Raw genomic sequence first — 24,751 nt, 5'->3', positions numbered from 1 at the left:
AGCAGCACTTTTCACACATCACCATGGCACTGGCTGAGGGGGGAAAACAGAGAATGAATGAGTGTGATGATTCAGGCTACACAAAACAACAAAGAGAGAATTCTGAGTGACCTTTCAGGGGGAAAGACACAAGAAAAAGTGATGTGAGTTGGTGTGAGCAGAAAAGAACCAACACAATTTGCTCTCAACAATATCGAAGTGCAGTAATCTTATCTCCTACTTGTTATTCTCTGAAAGAACCTCCAACCAAAAAACCCCAAACCATTACAACTTATGTGTAAATAAATACATTAAGTATCCTGGCTCTGTTAAGAGCAGGTCTCCTAGGAAAAAAGCTTCATCTCTCCTTTTCTATTTCAGTGGAAGAAGACAGAAACACAGTTTCTGTCCTGATCAATGACTCAGTATTCTGGAGAAGTACATTTGGTTTGACACATTGAATTTTATCTGAGGAACATGTTGCTAAAAGTCCTCATATTCAGCTTCTACTTTGGTCTGAAATAAGCTTAACTTTTAATTTCTCAGATATTTATAGAGAGAGACCAAAGTGACATTAAGAAGTGTGATGCTTTTGCTGTTTTTAAAACCATGGTGGTCTACAAGCAGGCCACTTTGTAACATCAGCTGAAAAAAACAGACAAGTGCTATCAACCACAGTAAGAAATCATGTTTACAGAATGATATGATAAATATGGAGGATGGTGAATTTTGAAGGGTAAATTATTTCAACAAAACCCAATCTATTTTTTTCTGAAAAAAAAATAACTCCAAAAAGACTGTGATTGCAAAGTAAGATGGAGCAAGTGTAGTTGTCACAATCAATTATTGTCTTTCAAGTGCAGGAAAATGACAAATGAGCCATTAAGAGCTGCTATTCTTTATTTAGAGCTGAAAAAGAGAGGAACGAGTCTGCAAGGGAAAAGATCTCAAGCTTTTCTGCATGTTGATTTATTTCAAGTGAAAGTTATGTGAATACATGGAAGAAATATCTTCTGCAAGGTGTTCATCTTGGTAACCCTGCAGACCTGCTGCGTGAATCTCGTTAGGACCAGTTTATAATAATTAGTCTGTGGAAAGTAGAAAGAGGATTTCTGCAGCTGAGATTCTTTTTTTAGCCAGCTGTAGAGGTGATCTTCAGCAAAAAGCAACTTTTTAATACCCGGTGATGTTAAATACCCTGAGGATGAGGGAATTAGCTGTCAGCAGAGAACTGACAAGACACAAACAAGCCTTTATGTGCCATTCTAGAGTGAATACACACAAAATCAAAGCATTTCCACAGGGCAACTATCATGGGTTAAAATGCTCGTGGTGGGCAGGTGGTGGGCGCAGGCAGGACCCTCTGAGCGCCTCCACTCTGTTAACACAGAAAAGGCAGGGGGAGGGTGGTCCCTGAGCTCAACTTCTATCAGCAAATGATGTTCTCCTTTATCAGCGATTAATCAGGGGTGACTTGTTAGCACCGGGAGCTCTGTGAACACGCGGGGAGGCAAGTGGAGCGCCCATATTAGCTCATGGAACAGCGCCGGGAGGGACCGGGACACCGGGAACACCTGAAACACCTGAGCACCGGCAGAGACCGGGACCCCGGGATCACCGGGACACCAGCAGACGGCAGACACCAGGAATAACCGGACACCGGCAGAGACCGGGACCGCAGGATCACCGGGACCCCGGGACCGCCCGCGGCCCCTCAGCCCACAGCGAGGGGCGTGGCGCTGAGGGAGGGCGCGCTCCCATTGGCTGGCGGAAGGAGGCGGGAGAGACGGAGCCTTGTGATTGGTCGCACCCGCGGTGGGGCGGGGAGGTGTCTCGCGAGAGCCGCGCGGCAGCCGCGGTCTCGCGCGGCCCGGCCCGGCCCGTCCCGCCCCCGGGTCCCTGGGCCGGCGGCGGCGCCGCTCCCGCTGCGGCGGCCCCGGTGAGTGGCTGAGACCCGGCCGGGCCGAGGGGGGACGGGGACAGGGCCAAGCTGATCGGGTCCTGGCGGTGGGAGGTTGTCTCCGGTGCTTTGCCCCTGCTGTCTGCTCGCCGGACCGCGCGGGCACGGCACGGCACGGCACCGCTCCGTGAGGGGGTGCGCGCTATGGCCGGGCCCCATCGCCGCTGTCTGTCCCGTTCCCTCCTTGTCTCCCCGTTTCTCCTTCCCTTCTCCGTGTCCCCCTTGCCCGGTGCCCCTCTCTGCCCCTTCTTTTCCCCTTTCCCATCTCTGTTCCCCTCATTCACCCCCTTTCCCCCGTCCCCTTCCTCCTCGCCCTCCCTGAATGTCCCGGTCCCTCACGGGGCCGTGGTCCCTGGGTGCTGTCTGCTCTCATCCTTGTTTTTTACTCTCCTTAAAGAGCCTGGTTGTGGCTGTTCCTCTTCGGTAAGGCTGCACCTCATCCTGGGAAAAAGATAATTGTGAGAGGAAAAGTTTGGCTGGTGGTGGAAGGGAGTGGAGGAGGTTCCTTTGAAGTAAGAGCCAAAGTAGATTGTGACTGGACTTTGCATCTTTGTGCGTGTCTGTGTGTCCGTGTGTGCCGTGGCTAAATGTGCAGGTGTTTTATGGAGCCACAGCTCTGTGAAGAGAAGCCCACAAGTGCAGGACACCTGAAAACCATCTCTGCACAAATTGGAAGGCTGTTGGATATTTATGTGTGTGTTTTGTCATTTCTCGACTTCTGATTTAAAAAAACTCAGAGAAGGATGAGCTTTCCTTTACCTTGTCTTATATTGTAGAGGTTAATAATAAATACTGAGACTATGCCCATTAAAAATTTTTAAACTTTTCCAGGAATTATTTTAATGCTGATCACAGAAGTAGAGTTGGGAATTATAATGGTTTCATTTCCTTGCTCTTCTGGTCTAAGAGAGCTTTAATGTAAGAGTGCCAAGGGCCAGAGTGTGTGCCCTGTTCCCTAAAACAGCAAATGAAGAGACAATGGTTAAAAACCTCTTAAAAACCTCACAAATGTGTACTGCTCCAGAAGGACACAGATCACTGCTGAGAGCTGTTATCTGCAAATCGAGGGAACTCCTCAAACTAATGAAGCAGTTTGATTTAATGTATGGTTGGGTTGTCACTCTTCAGCTGGAGTTTTGTGTACCATGCCTATAACCAGATGGGATTTATGATTCAGGGCCTTCACTTCCAATATTTGTTATGATTAGAAACCTCTCCTTCAGTGAAGGATTGAACTAAAATAGAAAATGTTATTGGTGGGAAGCAGTCCTGAGTCCTTGCCTTTCATTAATGGGAATTAATTTATATATAGAAGTCTGTAGCAAAATGGTAACTTTAAATTAATGAACAGTCTGGGTTTATTATGTTTTTTATGAGATAGTGGAAAAGATGCAGCATTGCTTTTGTCTAAAGTAGACAGCATAATAATGACTTGAATTTTGGTTATATCTGAAAAACAAGTTGAATCAAGTCAGGTTTCAGATACAAGTTAATTTTTAATTTGCCTTCCTGCTTTTGTTTTCTGGTTTTGAAATTGTCAGTTAGAACTTGACACTTTGTTCTTTCTGGTTTTATTTTTAGTAGAGCAAGCTGAAAATCTGCTGTTAGATAAAACCCTTTATAAACTTTCTCACTGCAAGTTTCAGATTTCTCGTATCTTAGTGTATTATTTTTAAATGGCTTTACTGGCTATCTATCCCAATTACCTCTTCCAACTGGTAAATTATTCCACCAGTTTTAGCACTTCAAACTTTCCTTACCTTTTGTCTTACTGCCTTAAAAGATAATCGTGTTTTTTAATAATTTGAGACTAAAATACTAAAATATTGTCTGTTTTTCTTATCTGTGGGTTCTTCTTTTAGCACATGGGACAGGATGTGGGACATCAGTAATGGTTAAAAGAAGTTGTTTTTATTTTCTTCTTGTAGTGGCAATTTTGACAAAATAATCCCAAAGGTCCATTGAACAACTACGAAGCTAAAAGCATTTATAAATATAACAAAGATTTTGTTATTTCAGGTCTATAATGCACTAAAGCTTAATCCAGAAAGTAGTCAAAGACTTGCTTCTAACACAGCTTGTGGTGTGGGGACTTTGTGTATTACCTGGAAGAGGTGTGTTTAGATAAATTATCAGAGAATCTATAGTCAGGATGACAAATTTCCAAACAATGCATGGCCACACCTTGGTAATACTGGGCTTTTTCCCTCTTTTTGTCTCCTAGAAATGGCTCTGCTCTGTGAAGAGGCGATGCAGTAGATGTGGTGCTTAGTCATGGCATCAGAACTGTGTAAAACAATCTCTGAGGCAAAGCTGGAAAGGCACAAGAACTTGTTCTTGAATTACAGAAATCTCCATCACTTCCCTCTGGAGTTACTGAAAGATGAGGGGCTGCAGTACCTGGAGAGACTTTACATGAAAAGAAATTCCCTGACCACATTGGTACGACAGTCTCTTTATTGCAATGTTTACTGTCTGTGTGCTTAGCAGTGCTGGGTTTTGAAACAGAAGAAAAAAGAGATTTTATTATAGATAATCTGACCCTGAAAGATGCCATCAGCTGTAAGATGTGAGTATTTGAACTTGCATAGGTCATGTAGAGAATAATAAATGGATGTTCATGACATTTTATGGTTACCCTTCTCAAGCTCTCAAGGCCTTCTGGAGCTTTTCTTGTCAGGCTTGTTGTTCTGTAGGGTTTTTTTAAAACCTATGTATTTTACTCACAAAAGTGGTCAGTTTCTCCTGTTAGATGATGCTGTGCAGTCTATTCTACATTTCTTCATTAGGCTGAATGACTTTCTTCCTTGGTGTGTTCCTAATTTCCAAGGCAATCTCAGGGTCAAATTCCAAACCTGTTAAGGTGCCAGTAAAACTTGTATCTATGGCTGCTGTTGATAGGAGAACACAGTTATATGTCCCAATTAATGTGGGATTTTCTTCTGGGATTTCTTCTTGTTTTCAGCTGTTCTTCACTGAACTGGAGAAATTCTCACCCTGAGTCAGTGTTGTGAGCTCAGAGTTCAGTGTGGGGCAGTTAGATAACTGAGATGTTCTGAGCTGGTAAGGCTATAGGATGGAGTCAGAACTTGCCACTGTCAATAAGCTCAAGTCTCCAAGTTTTCAGTTTTGGTTCCTTGATTGGCTTGGATTTGTTGGTTGTTTTTTTTGGTGGGCTCTTCCAGGGTATGAGATGTAAAATAATAGCAACAGTAGAGGAACTGTAGGGCATGACTACTTAAAATTCACCAAAATTGTACAGTTTTCAGGGTTTCCTAGAAGGAGTCCAGTACTCCACTTTAAGGGCCAAAAGCTGAAAGGATTCTGAAGATTTTATGCCTTTTCTTCATCTTGAATGAGTCACTTAAGTTGACATGTACTGTAGAGAATTATTTTAGCACTCTGGTTTTGGGCAGTAATTTAATAATGTGCAATAATTTAACAGGAGGATAAGATTCATAGTTACAAATCAAAACTGCTGTAAAATTAGCCAAAGGCTGTAAACAGCTCTGCCTTGACACTTTGTGAAATTCAGTGATGATTTAGTGCAGTAAGTTCACAAACTTTGCACTGCTCAAAAGATGAAACAATAAGGAGGGTTTCGTATGTAAGTGTTAAGACCTAGATAAAGAAACTGAAACAAAAGTTAAAATGTAGGTCATACTTAGGCAAAATTGCTTTCAAACAGCGTGAAGCAGAGCTTGATTAGATTCACAGCAATCAGGATAACTTGCTCATAATGTGCCTTGTTGGGCTCTCATTCAAGTGCTCAGCACTATTGTTGGAACAAGGCAAACAAATTTGGGTGTCATTCACTGAGCATCTGTTCCACAGAAGAGATGTTGGAAGTTGTAGTGGACCAAAATAGATCAAGTCAGCAGCGTGTTACAAAAAAAGGCAGATGTCTTTTTGGAACTTGGAAAGTTTCACAATCTCCATTAAAAGCAGAAGGAAGTAATTACTGATGCTGTTAAAGCACAAGCTGGAGCAGAGAGTTTGATAGCCATGAACAGCCTGGGTGAACTGGAGAGAGCCTGGAGAGCAGCAGCGAGGGACCTTTGGAGAGCAAGTCCTGAGAGAAAAGGTTAAAGGTGGTGGAGAGGAAAAAACAGGAGGACAGGGGAAACAGAAATCACAGATAATTTTACAGAGCAGAATTTCAAAATGAGGTTTTTTTATGTCCACTACTGGTAGGACAAGTAGTGCTCTCAATTTTAGTAAAGTCGTAGTAAGTCAGGTACACTGAGGCAGTGGGGGGAGTGGAAATCTCAGCTGAGAATACTTGAAAACAAATTATTGAAGGAAGATGTGTCTTCCTTATACTTCTCTAATGCAATAGCTCATCAATAAACACTTCAAATTGCATGAGCATTATTGAAAACCACCAAAACAGAACCTGAACCATATTTCTTTATAATTAGGTGGTACTTTTGTTCCCACCTAATCCCACCTGGTTCATTCCTTCAGAATTCTGAAAATAAATGACTAAATCAGCTTTTGTTCTTTACTCTTCTCAAATGACTCTTGTCCTTGACAGATGACTCTTATGAAATGTCTGGGATAGTTACTCTGACAGAATTTACCTTGGCTAAGAATAATTTCATTTTTGTCTCCATTGGCAAGATGGAAGTGATGGAGTACTGTGACATAATGAATGGATCAAAGAGCCACACAGCACACCTGTATCCCAGCCCCAAATCTTCCTTCTTCCCAGTTCATCTTTGATCACACGAACCTTCCAGTAGCCAATTTCCCCATCAATTAAAAGGAAATAGGTGTTTGCCTTGTTAGTGCTGTGGGAAGCAAGATCACGAGTGATTGATTTAATTTCCTGCCTCAGAATATGTGATGCTGTCCTGCTCTGACAGAGCAGCAGGTGGAATGGCGGCAGTAGTTTGTGGTTCAGCTAAACATGCAGATCGTACTAAAGGCAGCAGGGTGGCAGTGAAATGGCTTTCCCCACGCTTTGTCATTAAGGCTGGGACGTTTCTGTGCCCGGCCCCATTTCCCGGTTCGGCCCGGCCGGGGCGCTCCCTGCGCTGTGGCGGAGCTGCCGCCAGGGGGCAGCGCCGGCTCGGGGACAGCGCTGCGGCCGTGACGTCACCGAGCGGGGCTGCCCCTCCCCGGGCAAAGCCGGGCTCGGCCCGGGGCTGGCACCGGGCGCGCTTGCTGCCTGAGAATGTCACCTACTGCCACATCACCGAGTTATGAACGCAGCGATATCTGTTTTAGAGAATATAGCTATTGAAGGTGGCATACATCATGTTTATTCACATGAATATTTCTAGTTTTAACAGGAATTTAATTATGTGATCAAGCTGCTTTTGAAATGCAGGCATTTCTGCATATATCAGTATTGTAACCCTTTTTTTTTCAGTAAAACAAATCTATGTTAAAGCAGGTTTTTTAAGTAATAAAACTGTCTTAACTTTGAATAATTTTGAGTATAGTTTCCAACACGACATCTGAAGCTTGTGAAGCCAATTTTGTGATATGTGCTCATGGTTATAAATGCCACCAAGGAAGAGAATTACAGCTAGGGATCAGTTGGCAGTTAAGAAATGATATGCATATTAATATGTAAATATGAAAATCTAGTTTGATGGATTCAGCAGTTCTGGCTTGGTAATTGATCAAGCTACACAAAGATTGTAGGTCATTTCCCAGTTTAGCAGCATTATAAAATACATTCTGGTTAGACATCTTGTGTAGTTCTTGTTCTGCTTGAAGTCTGTAAAGGCTGCAACTTCTTAGCAATCTCTTCCCTTCAACTAACTCATTTACTTGAATATATTTTCAAAAGGAGATGAGGTAATCCATTTTTTCAGTCAGAAATCTGACTCCCATTTTGCTGAGGACGTGATAATGTCACTTCTAGGCTGTAGTTTTGTTCAGTAGTGAATTGCTCGCCCAGGATACATCTGAGATTGCCCTGATGGACACTTGGGGTATGGAACCAGGGTGTTGTATAGACAGACATTCCTTGTTGCCATTTTTCCTGCTGACATCTTGTAGTATGGTGATTAAAATGACTTGGATACACAATGTTTGCGTGTCTGGTCTTTGTTTAGAAACCTAAAAAATCTCTAACTCTCTTTCAGCCAGAAAACCTTGCACAGAAGCTTCCAAACCTCGTGGAATTGTGAGTTTATGTAGGAGTTCTAATATATTTTTATTATGCTTATCTGTCTCATCTTAAAATAATCTAGAATCTATTACTTGCATATAATTTCTCTCTTAAGTATGGAGGGTTTTCTTGGAGGGCAAGAAAGGGTAATTTTTTTTCTTGTTGTGTTTTCTTAATTTGTTTGTTGTTGAGTTTTCTGACAGAGGTGTATTAAGTCCAATTTTAATTTTTTTAAAATTTCTTGTTTATTGTATGAGAAGAACTTTATACCACTGTCTGTACTGCTAAGAGAAAAAAAACCTTACCCATAAATTCCGTGCAGACTTGTCACACTGATAAAGCCCTGGAACCTCCCAGTGCAGTGGTCAGAGGTTGTGACAGAGCCAGAGTAGCAGGTTACAGCCTCCAGCCCATCCCTGGCTGCTCCTTCCCAGCCCAGCTCCCAGGGGTTTCATGATCTCAGTCTGCTGATTGCAGTAATCAGTTTTTGGAACCAAGTCCAGATTGTCAAATAGGAGCAGGGATGAGCACGTAGGGACAGTAACTGTGGAATGATGATTGCTATAGGCAGAGCAGTTTATCCAGTCTTGTCCAAAAAATGGATGTCCCATGAACTGGATTATTTTGACAATTAATTTAATTAAGCCCCTGAGACAATGTTTTCTTCCTTCCCCTTTCCTTATAAAGTTGTGATTCCCTTCTGTGGTAGGATTGGCAGTGGGGGGTTAAAAGGAATATCCTTTTCTCCCCTTTCAAGCCCTTGGTCTCAGTTTCACATGAGTACCTGGTGGGGCATTGATTGTTTATTTAATGGCCAGCTCCCCACAGGAGGTGTTTGTCTGAGGGGTCCATGCCCTCAGTGGGTGATCTTGGCATCCTCATGTGGCCCTTTAACCCCAGCTTGCTGGTGCCTTGTCCACAGTGTGACTGAACTGGTTTGGAGGTCACTGCAGTCTCTGACTCACTCAAGAGCAAATCCTATCTGATCATGCCTCTGTCTTGAGAGCAGTAAAATTAATATTTTCATATCTGATATCATAATTTGCCACTGGGCATCAGGAAACCTCCCTCTTATTTGATACTGCTTTTAGGAAAACTTGTTCAAATTACAGCTTAAAATAATTTCTTACAAGCACTGATTTATAGGAGTCAAGCCTAGTTATTTGGTGTTCAGCAAGCTCAGTTGTCCCACCACTATCCCACACATTTGGGTGGTCTGGAGAGAGCTGCAATGAGCCTGTGGTTTGTGTAGCTCTAATAGGACAAGTCAGTTTTTGATGAGACAATAAAAGGTGTTTTGTTGTTGGGGAAGAGACCACAAAATAAGAATTTATTTAAAGAATAATTTGGTACAGTAGTTTTCAAATTTTAGAGACAAACTTCAATTATTTTTGTTTTCCTAAAAGTTACATCCTTAGTTATCTCACTTGTGTGGTTTTCTGTGTGTATCATGCCCCTGATGCTGGGCTATGAGCCCCTCATAATACAGGGGTTTTTTAGCTTAAGTGAGGTAGTTCACAAATATTTTCAGGAGCTGCAGCTGAAATGGGTAAGAGAATGCTCATTCTATATTTCTACAAACATGTATGCTATTCTTACATTGTTGTTGTTAAGTTTTTAGCAAACTACAATGTTTAATGAGAAAGAGAAGGTTCAGGTGCCCCATGCAGTTGAAATATTTATACATTTTTTCCCTTGTTCTGTCTCCCTGAAAAGAGAGATTCCTACTTTAGGAAATGCTCTTGGAATACAGTAGGAAAAAACATGCCATGAAAACAATTCCATGTGTGCCTAAGCAATTGAACACTGAGTACTCAATATTCCTTTGCAGTTGGATATCAGTATTGGAAAATTTTGTTACTGTTATTTTCTACAAGATACAATTGTTCTTTTGCAGCAATGATGATTGAAATCTGAAATGTGTAAAATCTAAGATCAGTGTTTATGTTACCAGAAGTACTGGAAGTGCTCCATCAGAGGGTGCTGAATATTCTTAGTGAGAGATCTGGCCACCCTCTGTAGCTGCATAAATAACCATGTGCAGGATTGGGTTTTTCTTTTGAAAAATGTACTTTAAGCTTGAAAAACCCACTTTGAGTGAATAGATCATGTGCTTATTTCTTCACCAGAGGTGTGAGAGTTTATGTGTAGGGGAAAATGTTTGTAATTGCAGAACTTGTGTGGGTGTGGGCTTTTTTGCTTACCTTGGCCAGCATTTAGTGTCAAATAACTTGGTGATCAAATATGATTTATTCTGGTTATTCTCTCTGCTTATTCTTTTCCTTTTTTGTTTTCCTCCATATGACTTGCAAAATTAAAGCCTGTTATTATTGTAACTGTGAATGGTTTGTTTTACATAATTGTATGTAATTTTCTTTTATTTTTATGGTAATCATTTATTAATCCAAGTGAAACTTAAGTACCTGTCTATTGCCAGTTTATACAGTTTGCACAGCTTTTGTGGTCATAGGGAGGAATGGCTTTGAGGGTGCTCTTTCAGTCTGAAACTAGATATTTTGCAAACTGATTATGTAGCAGAAGTCCTTGAGGGTAACAGGTGGTGTCCTCTGCTTTTTCTTCTCCCCCCAGGTACCTTCATTCAAATAACATAGTTGTTGTACCCGAAGGTAAGTAATCTACCAGCTCACAATAAGTGGCAGGAATCATAAAATATTCATTTTTCTTCTTTTGAAGAGGCCTACTTTTCCTTTATTTTCCCATAAAACATTAAAGATTTTCATACAAAATATACCAGTGTAGCTTTTAGTTGATAATGTCCTTGTTTATGCTATGTTAAATTCTTTTAATGAATTCTCAAATGCACCTAAATGCTGTTTGCTCCAGTTCTAATTGCAGAAAGGGAAAAGGCTAAATGGCACTCATCTGCAGGAACTAAAAATCCAGAGTGTCTGCTGCTTTCAGGCAGTTACCACACTGAATACTCTGCTGGTTTAGATCATGACAGATTTGAAACCCAAAGGAGCAAGAACTTGTACTAGTTTCTTTTCTTTGTCTTAATTGCAGTTATGCTCCCAACTTGAGGAATTTGTGTTCAATTTATGCTCTTTCTGAATAGAAATTGGATAGAGTCAGAGGAAGAGAATGGGGAAAGTGGTTTCAGAGCAGAATTGTGTGAGGAGGGTCTGGATGTGACAGTGTTGGCAGGGTCCTTAGGATGAGGGAAGAGATGAGAATGTTGACTCCATGTTTCACAAGGCTTGATTTATTATTTTATGAGATATATTATATTAAAACTATACTAAAAGAATAGAATAAAGGATTTCATCAGAAGGCTGGCTAAGACTAGAAAAGGAATGATAACAAAGGCTTGTGACTGACTGAGACAGTCTGGACAGCTGACTGTGATTGGCCATTAATTAGAAATAACACATGAGACCAATCCCAGCTGCACCTGTTGCATTCCACAGCAGCAGACAATCATTGTTTGCATTTTGGTCCTGAGGCCTCTCAGCTTCTCAGGAGAAAAAATCCTAAGGAAAGGATTTTTCAGAAAATACCATGGCTACATTTGGAGATGGGAATACTGTGTACATCAGTGTGTTTGTTGCCCCTGTGTCACTGCCAGCAGAGCTGTTTGTGAGCTAGAGCAGCATTCCCACAATTGATGGCACTGAGCCGTGAGACCCCTTTGACACCTCGAGATGTGCTCACACACAGCTGTTGGCTGCTGGGGCCTGTCCTCCTCTCACAGCCCTGAGAAGGTTTTAATGTCACTCCTGGGTCACATTGATGCTTTAATCTGTTCTCTCACAAGCCATTGGCTCCCTGGTTAAGCTGCAGTTTCTGGACCTGAGTGACAATGCCCTGGAGATCGTGTGCCCGGAGATCGGCCGCCTGCGCTCCCTGCGGCACCTTCGCCTGGCAAACAACCAGCTGAAATATTTACCTGCAGGTGAGTGAGTGTCTGGGGGCTCACAGCCCTCACACAGCCCTGCAGCCTCACTTGCCAGGTGATCTGCCCTTGGTGCTCTGAGTGCTGCACCCTGCACTTGCAGGATTGCAGTTTGGAGTGCTCCCAGTGGGCACTAGTTAGGGAAAAGCTGCTCTGTGTGCTTGTAGAGTCCTAAGAAATGCTGCTGAAGTGGGAAAAATGGATTTATTTAACAGCCTTTGCCATCGTATCAAGAAAATATTGAACTTCTTTGAGAAGACACAAAATGCCAATGACAACTGTCATTATCATAAAATGATGTTTCTTCCAATTTTCCACAATAGAAAGGATTCTGGTCTTTCCTTCCTTTTTTTTTTTGCCCAACAGCCCCAATCTCATATTTTCTAAAAAGACACATGTCCAGTAGCTTTGCCTATGGCAGTTCTAGCTCATTGTGACAGTAGATAACAAATGTTTGTCTTGTTAGTGTATAATAAAAAAGCGAAACTTACTCAAAGTAAATGTGACACAAAGTCAGAAAAAGTTGGCCATAGGCAGATTTTGAATGATTGGTTTTTGTCTTCTAAATACTTTGATAAGCAGATATAACATTATTATTCTTCTATCACCCTTATATCTGTTCAGATAAGATGATGGTGATTTTCAAATACTTTTTTAATTTTGGTTTTTAATTTTCATTTGGTGTATTTGCATTTTCTGATCTGCAGAGATGATAAAAATTTAAGGCTATGATTTCAAAAAACTGGTCTAACTTAATCTAACAGGATTAGCTCTTGGCTCTATTTTAACTAATTTCTCAATGTGACCTTCATGTGTTTTAAGTTCACATTGTTTATTCTCAAGAAATGTTCTGCAAATGCTCCTTGAAGTTTTGGGTGCAGAAATCTTGCTGTCCTTTCCTTGCACTTTTCTAGACTGCTTAAAAAAAGTCAAAGGATGGTTATGATTAGAAAGAAAAAAAAATGTATATGACTATGTAAATGCTCTGGAATGAAATTAGATAAACCTGTTAAACATTATGACCCAGGGCCAATAAAATTTCCATCAATTTTCAGATGTCCTACATTCAAAAGAAAGGAGTGACTTGAGTGTGCTTTATGTTCCTCAAAGATAATTTACCTTATGGTGCTGTACCATGAAAGAAAGACTTGTTCAAAGAAAAAGTGACACATTTTCTGCAAAACTTCACACATTAACTTAAAAAGGTTCCAAAAAAGACTTTCAAAAGGATAATTTACATTACTGAAGAGTTGATTTGGAGTCTACCACATTTGATTAGGAACTGGTATCAGCTGAGACTTGCTGCAATAAATTTCTCCTGAAGTTTATAGAGAATTTGGTCCTGAGCATTGTCCCTGAATGTGTTTTTTGTGTGCATGACAAGTCTGCATGCTTAGGATACTGCTGGCGTTGCTGCTTGTGCACTGGGGCCTGCAGCAGTGTGGTCTTTGTGTTTGTGGTGGTGTCCCTTGTGCCACTGCTGGTCCTCATCCTGTCCCTGTCAGTGGCACTGGGTGGCACACAGGTGTTACAGCCCGGGCAGGATTAGCCTTTCACTCACACTGCATCATTTGCCCACTGGGGAGTTAATCTATTGCACTGTTTGCTAAACAGAAGTTTAGGAATTCCCAAAGAGGGCTTCCAAGCATGTTTTCTTAGATGTTCTCTGTAAAATTGTGAGGACTTCAAAGCCTTCATTAAAAAAAATCTTAAGGGTTTCAAAATAACACTTATGTTCAACAATTGAAAAAGGAGAGCAAAATAATAAATTTTGATGAATTGTTTCATCCTTAATTATACTGGTAGCATGAATCTTCATTATAGTGTCAGCTAGCATTCAGTTGGGAAAGCTGGCAAAGTTCAGCTGAGCTAGGATGGGATGTGATTCCACTGCAGTGCATCATTTTACTGTGTTCACTGCTTTCTGTGCAGACACTGCACTGCTGGCAAAGACAGCTCTAAATGGCTCTTAATTTATAATAAGGAGCCATTTAAGATATGACTTAGCTTCTACTTGTGCAGAATTTAAAGATCTGCATTTAAAAAGTGCTTTTGGGTTTAGATGACAGTCATTTATGGAAATGACTTCAGAGTGGTTGCACTGCATTCCTCTTGGGTCTCCATTCCCTGTGTCTGGTGTTAAAAGTACTGTCTGTTTTTTCAAAATTCCATGGATATCTAGGAAGATACTCTCAGTAATATCCTAAATCAGTTGCTAAAAAATATTCTTCTTGCAGCTGCAGAACAGTTGGATGGTAAATGTTTGCTATTATGTGTCTGAACAACCCCACTGTTCTATTGCATTTTAATTCTTAAGAATGATTCTTTGCTGTGTCTTGTTTAATTGTGATTAAGAGCTGGAAGAAACAATGCAATTAATAGCATATGTTGATTCATTATGCATTTTTAATGGCTTTGTTCCACAATTGTGCTCTTACTGTTCATTTTTGGTATTTAAGATTTGTCTTGTAGAAATCAAATTTTAAACTAATTGAAGTGGTGTGCATTCAAGATTTAGATTTAAGCCTCTGGTCTGATTGTAGAGAATCTTCAGACTCTGACAGAGGTTGAGTCTGTGCTGTGGTTTATCTGCACTGGGATGGGTAAGGTTTAATCTCTTAAGTGCTTGTTTTAATAAAACATGGGAGAATTTAATAATGACACCCACTCTGCTTTTCTCAGGTATGGTCAAGATTGTTCAGTGAGTTTCAAAAAATAATTTTAAGGCAGGAGATGAGGGAGAATGATAAAAATACATGCAGCCAGTGTGGAGACATCAGCTTTAGCTTCCTGAGGAGATCAGGCAATAGAGGACTGATGATGGGAAATGGGCATGGGGTGAAGCATGGAAATGGTGTCCCTTGGAGATGGGAAGCACCTTCTGTGCAGGGGCACTCTGGGAGTGTGAGAGAGCCCTTCCTTTGTGCTCAGCAAACGCTCCCAAAGCGCTGCCACCCTCGGGTCAGGTCTGAGCTCTGGCCTCGAGGCTCTGTGTGTGATTTGCCACTGCTGAGGGGCTTCCTGCAGCCTCCTGCAGCTGCGAGAACTGCTCAGGGGGACTCAGCTGAACTTGATGAGAAAGAAAGGATAAAATTTGTCCAGAATAAGTGTGTTCAGGCTGAAATATAATAGCAAATGGCTGGAAGAAAATGCTTTGTGGAATTCTCTTAATGTCATATTTTGAATATACTTTAGATAAGATTAATAAGGGGACCAGCTTCTGCCTAATGCAGAGTCTTCAGTATCTACATTCTGGGGTAATCAGAATCCCTGAGAGGTTCTGCCTTTCAGAGACGAGCTGATTAAAGAGTTGCAGATAAGTAAAAAGAGATTTAATGTTCTAAAGTTCTCTTGAGGACTTGTTTTCATTTAAATGCACAACATTTTTTTTGTTCTGCAAATTGTAAATCTTTTAGCTGCTGTCTGTAACAGTTTCTTAGTTCATTTATTTGGCTCTGGAAAATGTAGTTCTTGAACATGAAGTAAGTTTTGTCAAGTTTTCTACTATTTAAATGTAGCACTTAAATAATCTAAATTCTTGAGGGCCATTTGGAAATGTGTGACACCAAAGATGTTACTGGAAGAAGTCAGCACAAACGAAAGATGGTTATTTTATTTTATTACATTAGTTCATGTAAGAGCTTGACTTAGATATGACACTCTGTTTTCACAGTAGCTGAACTTTATTTTTTCAGAGACTCTCCTTTTGTTCAGTGAATTGATATTTCATTTTAATTTAGAATCATAGAGTTAGTTCTATATGCATGTACTGTCAGAAGGACATTTTCTGAATATTGCTGAATTCTCTCACAAATTACTAACTAGAAGGGTCCCCTTTGTTTCTGATGGTTATAATGCATATGATACTTCAGCTCCTTTAATTCTTAAGAAATAATATTTCTCTTTGTGTAATAGTTATTGTGTCATTTGGAAAAAAAATCCAGTGATATACATTATAAAAATTATTCTTGAAGAGTCCCAAAACCAAGGTTCTCTGTTTTGCTGTTACCATTTAGATTTGGTTTGATTTTAGCTTTGGACTCCTTTAATGTGTAGTGGTGGCTCTTCAGGTTTACATTTTGGTCTTGTAGCTGGAATGCATGTTTGGGGAACAGATGACTTAAAAGAGGGTGGATTATACTCAAATTTGGATTCAAGTTTCTTATTTGACAAGGATTAGGGTTTTTTTCCCCATTATTTGAAAGGTACTTCTCTTTAGAAACAGCAAGTTTTGTACCATCTTGTTCTAAGATTTAATTAAAAGTGAGGTTATGTTTACTCAGCACATGCTGGAGTTAATTATAGATTTACTGAAATGAAAAGCTTCATGTTTTGCCAAGTCAAGAGCAAAAGCTAACTAATTAAAGAAGAGGGTATGGTTTATGATCCCAGCCCATCTTTTGGCAAAATTCCCTTTAAGAAGAGGCAGAAAAAAAATCAGCAGTTGTCTTTACATGGGCTAGACCATGGTTCCCTTTGTGTTTGTTGTTCAGGAACATTAAAAACCAAGAGCTGAGTGCGTTGACCAAGAAAAAGAAAAGTGACCAACTAACAGCAAAAGTCAGCAGTGGGATTGTTTGTTGGAGTGTCAGAGGAAGTGCAGGTGAGGGAGCAGCTGGAGGGGTGCAGGTCTGTGCCCGAGTCCAGGGCAGGTTCCTCCCAGCACAAGGATGGGGTGGCTCCACTGCACATCCACACCTCGGGGGTGTCTCTGCAGGCTCTGCAGCTTGAATCCACTTGTTGCCATTTTGCTTCTTTTAGGCAGACTGAAGGAAAATGAATTTGTGTGCCTTTGGTGTATTTAAAGTGCAAACTGCAGCAATGTTAGGGGAGGTTAACAGCTCAGAGACCCTTCCTTTCAGTTCTCTTCAAATCCTTTTCCTTTTAAAGGCAAATTGTTTTAGAAATATAATCAGTTTAAGACTCATTAAAATACATTTGTAGGCTTATAAAACTTTATCTTCAAAGCATTTGAGAAAGATCCTGTGAAGCTGATAAGGGAGTGTTATCCTCATTTTACAGAGTGGAAAAAAAGTGTTTTTAACAGAAGCTATTTGCTCCAGGGCACAGCAGGAGTCAGTGTTAGCCAGAAATAGAACTTGGGTGTTCCCATTCCATTTGTTAAGACCACACCTTTTTGAGGCTGATCATATTTAATGTTAGGGAGGATTGAGTCTTCCCACCCATTATTAGGAAATTAATAATTATCTCTCCATAATGAATAACCCTCGAAGTTAATAGGAAATTAATAGCGGTAAGATCAGTGAGTTTTGTAACTGAACCAGCTTGTGCTTCCAGAAGGCTGGAAGAGTTCAGGAAGATGAATTTTGAAATACATAACTTTTATAGATAAATCCTACATCATTTTCTCTTGCATAGGTAATTTCAGTGTAATGACAAGGAGGGTTCAGTCGTTACTAAAATTATAAATCAAACGATAATTGTTGATTGCTGCTTTGTCTGTTTATACAGTAACCCTTGGAATGTTGAGTGATTATTGCAAAGTCTGCTTTGCTTTGGAATTGCTTCACTAATTGGGGGCAGGAGAAACTTCCAGATATGAAAACTGCATATTCATTTCTCTCACTTTTTAAATGTTGCTGTAAAGTACAATATCTGTATTATTCATACCAGTATTTAACTGGTAAAGACTTCTTGAATACCCAACTTAGAATTCTGAATAAAACTCAATATAAGGGATTTCAGTAAATCTCAAATAAAGGCACATAAACACGACTTCTTCCCTCCCTTCTTTTCACAGTAGATTTCCACTGATGGGTACAGCATGCCAGTAATTCAATTCTTACTCTAGACCCTGGCATGAAAATATGTGGTCCTAACTTGTTTTTTTGAACTTGTGCTCCACATTTTGATTTAGAGGCTTCGAAATCAGGGGAATAAATTTGGCTTCTTACCTTTTCTCCCCAGATTTCCCTTCTGCTTTTATTATTGTCTCTGCTTAGGGCAGATTGCTTTGATACTTAATAAAATTAAATTTTTTTTATAGTGGTTCTGAGTTTAAAAGCAAAGGCACAAACTGATGCAGACCCTGTTCTTTTTTCCAAGTTGGCATAACCTTAGTCCACTCTGCTTTCCTAATTTAGTAACATGGATAAAAATATGCACGACGGGCCAGGTTTGGTACGCCAGGCACCCATCCAGGAGCGTGGTGTTTTTAAGTAAATGGACTTGTGGGGATTTGAGGAAAACACAGATTAGGTTACATGAGCCTTGCACTCTGGAAGTATGTGACTATTTAAAGGAGCATGGCCTCCTAAATAAAAATGTTAATTATTATAATAATATGTTGTTTTCTGTGAAGGAGTTGATGCCTAATTATTAAAAACAAGGTTTTCTTTGCACAGATCTGTAAAATATATGCTGTGTTTCATAACTCAGTTCTACCTTCAGTTTGCTGTAGAAAACCAAGGGTCAACATACTGAGCTTTACATTACCTCTTAGGTTCAACAGCAACTAATTATAACTTTTTCCTAAATCAATGCAAAACTTACCCACACTTGCCTGTTTCTGTGTTGTGTTTTTCACATCAGGATTAGTAAGGCTTTGGTAATAATGCTGTGTTAATTCAGAAGCACAATAAAAATACCTGATAGTATCTCTAAGTCATTCCTTAGATTTCTAGGAGGAAAAGCTTTTAAATGTTTTGGCTTTGTATAAGCTCCAATACAGCTCTATCCAGGCAGCCTTTAAGGGCTAAATTTTTTTTAAGGGAAAAAAACAAATTACAGCAGGGAGGAGTCAGGAACAAAATGGCAATGTGGATGGGAAATGATAGGGGTTGGATTCTGAGGCTGCCAGAGGTGACCAAAGCACAGGGCAGTGTATTGTCCAGCTGGTATTCCTTATGGATTACCTTCCATGCACGTCCAAACACACTGGTACCTATTTAATTCAAGAATGTTGGTTGCTTGAGATTTTATAACAGTCTGCCTTGCTCAAACATTTGGTTTGGGTTAAAATCTCAGGAGGACTACTAGTACTTCTGAGTGCTTGAAATTTATGGGGAGGGAAGTGAAGACAGGGAATAAAAGAATTCCATTAAATTCCTGGAAATTTTCCTTAACTGAAGTTTTTCCTGTATACCCTCACCTGTATAGAATGTCAGAATGAGTCATCTGTGCTTAGAGCTGCTCACTGTTCTCTCTTTGTCTGCTTACCCCTTCTTAGTGTTATATGCTTTTCCACTTCCCCCTGTGAGGGGCTTTTAAAAGCCTCTTTGTTACTATCATACAACATTTTTCAGTGTACCACAGAAGGTCCATAATGTCACTGGATGCTGGTAACAAAAATAGCATAAACATAGCCAGAAAAATTCCAGACCTATATTTTATGGTTAAAAATGTTGTTCCAATGTAGGCTTTTGTTCCAGCACTTCATGCAGATGGGCTTCTGTTGGGTGCACTGGAACTGAAATATTTCCCGTAACTGTAGCAGAAATGACGTTAAGAAACAAAAAATCCAACAAAAGTATCTCCTTCAACAATGGCCTGCGGTATTCCTGGTATTCCTCATTCTGGTGGTGCACAGCAGGTCCTCAGAAATGCATGTGCTGAGTATGTATGTGTTGTAATTCAGTAATGTGAAAACTAATGGGAACCAGTTGGAGGAAGCCATCAGTGTCTCTCATTGTAACATTTAAATTAGAGATTCAAATATTGCTTTGTGTACCAGGCTTATTGGACTAGAAAATTCCATCTTAAAATTTGCTATTCTAATTTTGAGCAATCACTGGAAAATGTATTTAGAAATTAGGCTCCTTTAATGAGCATGGGCTTAGTTAAAAAAAGAAATTGTGATATGGTTCAGTGCATTATATTTTCAAGTAACTGCAATTTTATGAAACAGATTTTAACTTCTGTGGTCATTTCATATCAGAAAAAAAGATGAGGCACACACTGAAACTGAAGCCTGGCATGGAGGCTTCATGTCAATAACTGGAAGCCTAAAATCCTATTGTAGCACGAGGTAACGACCAAGTGTTTTCAGTTTTCTGATATTAGTTTTATCATATTTAAAGGTCACTCAAAATTGTAACATAACTTTATTGATTTTGATTTTTTTTCTTCTTTCTTGCACATTTTAGCAAGATTATAATGAATTTGGCTGAATCACACTTTTTTTTTGCCTCTAGCTTTGGTGATGCTTTAACATGAAAAAAATCTGTGCCTGATTGAGTTTTGACTGTATTTAAGCATGAGCAGTATGCTGATGTAATTACTGAGTTCATTAATAGATCCAGGAATGTCTGGGAGCTGGGTGCTGTACATCAGTGTCTCAGACATCCTTGTTTTGTTAGAATTCCTTTGTATGATCTGGGCAGAGACTTACTAAAATTTTCCCTTTTTATGTGGCAGTTCTTCCTGGCTGCCAGATTGTAGTGACAGTTATGTTGGCATCACCTGTCTGGACAGAGACATCTCAGAACGACTCCACCTGAGTTCTGATCACTAATTACTTTATTAATAGATTGTTGAACAACCCTGATTGTAGAGGGTAACACTGTATCCATGTGAGGCTGCCTGTGACTTGCTGCTGCCCGAATTTTTTATTTTCAGTTCTGATTTTGTTCTCAATTCCAAATCCCAGATCCTCATGTTTTTCATTTTGAAACTGGATTCTGAGAATGGGCCAATGCTGCCATTTGTTCCCTTCTGTTCCATGTGAGATCCTAGTGAAAGTTTTCCATGCATCAAACTCAGAGAATTACCCCCTCCTGCCCCTCCCCATTCCTTCCCTCCTTTGAAGAGGAGCTCCTAAGAAACCTGATGAGGTGTAGGTGAAACCAGGATGGGGCAGGAAGAGCCAATCTAATTATTGCCCGTGGTGCTCCCAAGCCTGTTGAGCTTCTGGCTTAGCCGAGCTCCTGAAAATCAGAATCCTTGCAGGGACACGTCTGTGCTGAGCTCTGGGCCATGGGCTTTCCCCTCCAGGGCTCTCTGATAGGAGATAAAGGAGTTGGAGCTGCTTCTAATGGGGATACTTGGATGATTCTCACATTCCTGAGAGCATGGGAGCAGATTTAACTGGATTCTCTATTGTTCAGAGATTTGGTGCTGCCTCTCAAATCCTGGCTCCTTCTTCTGCTCGGCAGTCCTTGATTTCTCAAGTGACTGTAAGCCTCGTTTCTCCAGGGCTTTTCCTCTTGTTTGTGGGGGTAGGCAGGAATTTTGAAGATGCTGAGAGTGCTTTAAGTAATCCTGACAACCATTCATCTGAAGCTTAAAACTCTGTGAAGATGTTGGAGGTCTTAACGTGACTGTAGAAACATGGTAGTTATGTTGCATGTTCTTATGCCATTTTGTTAAATAAGGAGTCTTAAGTACAACTCATTTCAACAAAGTTCATTAAACATAAAATTGCATAACAATTTTCTAGTAAACTCAATTTGAGATTTCTCAGTGAATTGTTAAAATGCAGATTTTTTTTTAAAAAGGAGACACTTTCATGTCCAAGTAACTTCCAGACTTTGCTTTTAAAAGCTAGTTACATGGTGTATGCAAAGCAATAAATTGGAAGGAATTTAAGATTAAATATTGATTTTAATACTAGAGTGAGAAGTGGTCTGAGATGACAGTAAAATGAGTAATAGGGTGATGTGGAGATGCTGCCACACAGACAGATAGTTGATACAGTAATGTACCAAGCTGTCATTGAAACATCTGACAGAAGAAATGACAACCTGAAATTTCTAGGGTGTATGGGAACAGAGCCCTGATGAAATTCCTCTCCCCACTCCTGCTATGGATAGAGCTGCCACTTAGGAACCGAGGGTTTGGAGAGGAAATCTCCTGACCTTTGAATGTCCCCCAATGTCATGCAGAGCCAGGGGCCACGAGACAAAAGTGGGAAGTTTATACAGCAATATGTAACTTTAGAGAACATTAAGTTGTCATTGCTGCTTTGATCAGTGATAGAATATACTTTGATAAAACTCAGATAAAGGGCTTCAGGCTGTAGCATCAAAACAATGCGTTGTGTTCCTTTTAGTTTGAAATATGTATTTCTACAGTCTGTTTTTAAGAAGTGGAATGTGCTCGTGAGAAGTGATTAGACCTGGCACGCAGACCTAAATAATGAAGGTCAAATAGAATTATTTGTTTTTTACATTTTGATTGTTTGAAAACCTGGGTTTGAAATTTATGGGGAGGACTTGTTGTGACACTGTTACATACCACAGGAAAAAATCAGTCTGGAAGTGGCTACAGTTATGTTTGAATTCAGTCATTACTCCATTTGTGGTGTTTGTTCTATGTCAATTTATTGTCTGCACAGCAGATGAGAGAAAGAAGTAGAGGGTCTTTGGGTGCCTTTGGTGAGTCTTATTCCTGTGGAGTTGAATCTAAGAGGTAGAAAAACAGACTGCAAGAAACTTCATTTTGCAGTGATGTAATTCTGTGTATTCTTGCTTGGAGTGTTTGAAGGTGTAAGTTACAAAAATGTATCTAGAAATCCATTAAGACTATAAAACCTAACATTTCTAGTTGTTTCATAATTTTATGGATTATCAGAGTAGACTGTAAAGCTTAATAGATCATTACTCTGTTCATAGCTCTGGCAAATCCCCTCCCACCTCCAAAATTCTTGGTGGCACCTCTGATAATCTTGGTACATGAGAAAGTGTGATGGGTAAATGAGAAAGTGTGATGGGTAAATGAGAAAGTGTGATGGCTCATTGCTTGTCTGGCTGCTTTGCTGTGCAGGAAACTATCAGTACTGTAATCACTCTTGTGTTTATTATGATAAAGTGTGTTAAAGATATTGTGGGGGGTTTAGTTTGCTTTTGTGCTTTAGGAAAAGCCCAATCTAACAAATAAAGGAATGTTTAGGATCTTTTACCTTTATTCTTACATAAGAAAAACAATCTACATCAAAAGAAAATACATGTAAGTTACTTCAGCTTCTTATAAGGCGCCATTCCCCTGCTTTTGAAACTTCTTCCCTCAACATGCTGAACGCTTTCCTGAGAGCACAGCAAAGCCTGCACTTTGGAATTGGATAGCAGGGTTTTTCCGTGCCGGGGCTGGCAGCACTCGGGCTCTGAGCACAGCCCGGGGCTGGCACAGGCGGGGTCTGCATTGGGCAATGCTGCGTCAGCCTGGCTCCATCGGGAGCAGCAGCAGGGTGGCACTTGGAGTAAGCCAGTCTGAAACCACTCTGAGACATCAACCTCAGCTCAAGTAATTGTACAGTGCCTCATCTCAGACCTGCTTCCTAAGTAAAGGAATTGAAGAAAAAGTTGGTTTGTTACTCATCTGTCATCACTGAATTCTTCTGCTGATTATCTGATTGTAAAGATAAGCCTTTACTGATTGCCTGGCTCAAACACATGTGAGATATATGAACCTCTCGCTTCTGCAACTTCAAAACAGATGCTCTTTAAAATACTTGTAAAAGTCTTTGGGTTAGAGCTGTTACCCAAAAGTAAAACTGCACTTCAAGGGAGTTTGAAGGGCGTCTCTCATAAATGTTTGCCAATAGCTGTTCACACGGCTGAAGACAGATGTGTATTGATAAGGCTGACACCAAACCTCCGAGGTGGGGATGTATTTTGAGAAAGATGTTTCCCATACAGATGGTGTTGAGCTTTCTGTAGTATGAGAACTTCTTTAATACCAACAGTCTGTTCGGTGCTGTTTAGTCAGGCTTTCAGAGAACCTCAGCTTTGAACAGATACTAAACTGCAGGTGTTTTTTCTCTGAAATTTTTCATCAGTTTGTAAATGTGTGAAAAAAAATGGTGGTAACTGCTTTGCAGTTTCCAGGTTTACCTCAGAAAGGCCTTAGTGATTTCAATGTGCTGGACTGCCAAGGAGCTGTAACTTTGTTTTCCTGCAGTGACTTATTTTGGGAGGGTCTTAAGACAAGTTCAGGTACTCCATCCAAGCAAAACCTGCTTTTCAGGGGGATTGTGTCCATGCTTGCTGCCTTTACTGACATTGTTTTAAAATAAATTTATCTGTTAATTCTAATTAAACTAATTTGCTACTAATTTTTCATGTAAAACCTCTTACTAATTTGAAATTTGTGACATTTCTTTTTTTTTTTTAGTTGCACTAGATTAACATTTGTGACAGAAAAAAATAGCTCTTGAAGCTTATTTTTTATAGTTTCTAGGGCTGGGTTTTAAAAGTTAACTGGCTTCCCCCTTAAACTCTAAAGTCTTTATTTGTAAAGTTATCTATGAATGTAGTTTTTTGTTTCTTTGGTTTCCTTGGTTTTTTTTTTTGCTTTCTTTCCCTAATATCTCCCTAATGTATGTACAGTGATTAGCAGTATTAACAGGTAGTTGATTTTACTTGTGCATTAAGCAAATGCAATTTACTAGTAGGGATTGAGTGCTCAGGGAAGCTTGGAGAACAAAGTCATTCAGTCTTTGAAAGAGAACAAACACTAACTGTTAATGCTGTGCAATAGAAGAATTTTATAATATATTGATTTCCATTTTGACCGTATTGACCGTATAATTTAGTTTTCTGCATACCACTGTGAGAGAGTTAAATTACTGCTTGTTATTGACATCCTTGTTTTTACTCAGCTGCTCTATTAAATGAATTGAGGCAAAATAAAATGCCATCATTTACTGACACTAAATCTAAATGGAAAAAGCCTGTGAAGAGAATGTGTAGAACTCGAGGTATGATGTGAGATTAACCTTCCTGTGGTTCATGTCACACACACAGACTTTGATACCTGTATTTCAGTTAACTTAATTTTATTGCAGTGGTATTTAAAATAAAGACCTGTGTTTACC

The 24,751-nt window shown here is 40.0% G+C and overlaps 1 protein-coding gene across 5 annotated transcripts in view; it reads left to right on the top strand.

Moving 5' to 3' along the window:
* The first annotated feature begins 1,801 nt into the window (after positions 1-1,801).
* Positions 1,802-24,751, top strand: part of LRRC28 (leucine rich repeat containing 28) — a 48,613-nt gene continuing 25,663 nt past the window's right edge. For 2 of the 5 annotated variants that reach the window (XM_059482341.1, XM_059482342.1), the window contains exons 1-5: positions 4,028-4,053; positions 4,164-4,508; positions 8,041-8,081; positions 10,656-10,693; positions 11,842-11,979. Coding sequence is in view for 3 of the 5 variants with exons in the window: in XM_059482338.1 (XP_059338321.1) it covers positions 4,199-4,381; positions 8,041-8,081; positions 10,656-10,693; positions 11,842-11,979 (400 nt within the window). In the remaining 2 variants the exon portion in view is untranslated. Of the gene's footprint in view, positions 1,919-2,336; positions 2,452-3,956; positions 4,054-4,163; positions 4,509-8,040; positions 8,082-10,655; positions 10,694-11,841; positions 11,980-24,751 lie in introns of those variants that run through there. The other 3 variants (XM_059482338.1, XM_059482337.1, XM_059482340.1) reach the window with 3 other exon arrangements.

This window comes from Ammospiza nelsoni, chromosome 14, assembly GCF_027579445.1.
Source record: "Ammospiza nelsoni isolate bAmmNel1 chromosome 14, bAmmNel1.pri, whole genome shotgun sequence".
NCBI lineage: Eukaryota > Metazoa > Chordata > Aves > Passeriformes > Passerellidae > Ammospiza > Ammospiza nelsoni.
The sequence above is the reverse complement of the archived record's forward strand: the minus strand, read 5'-3'. Positions and strand labels throughout refer to the sequence as shown.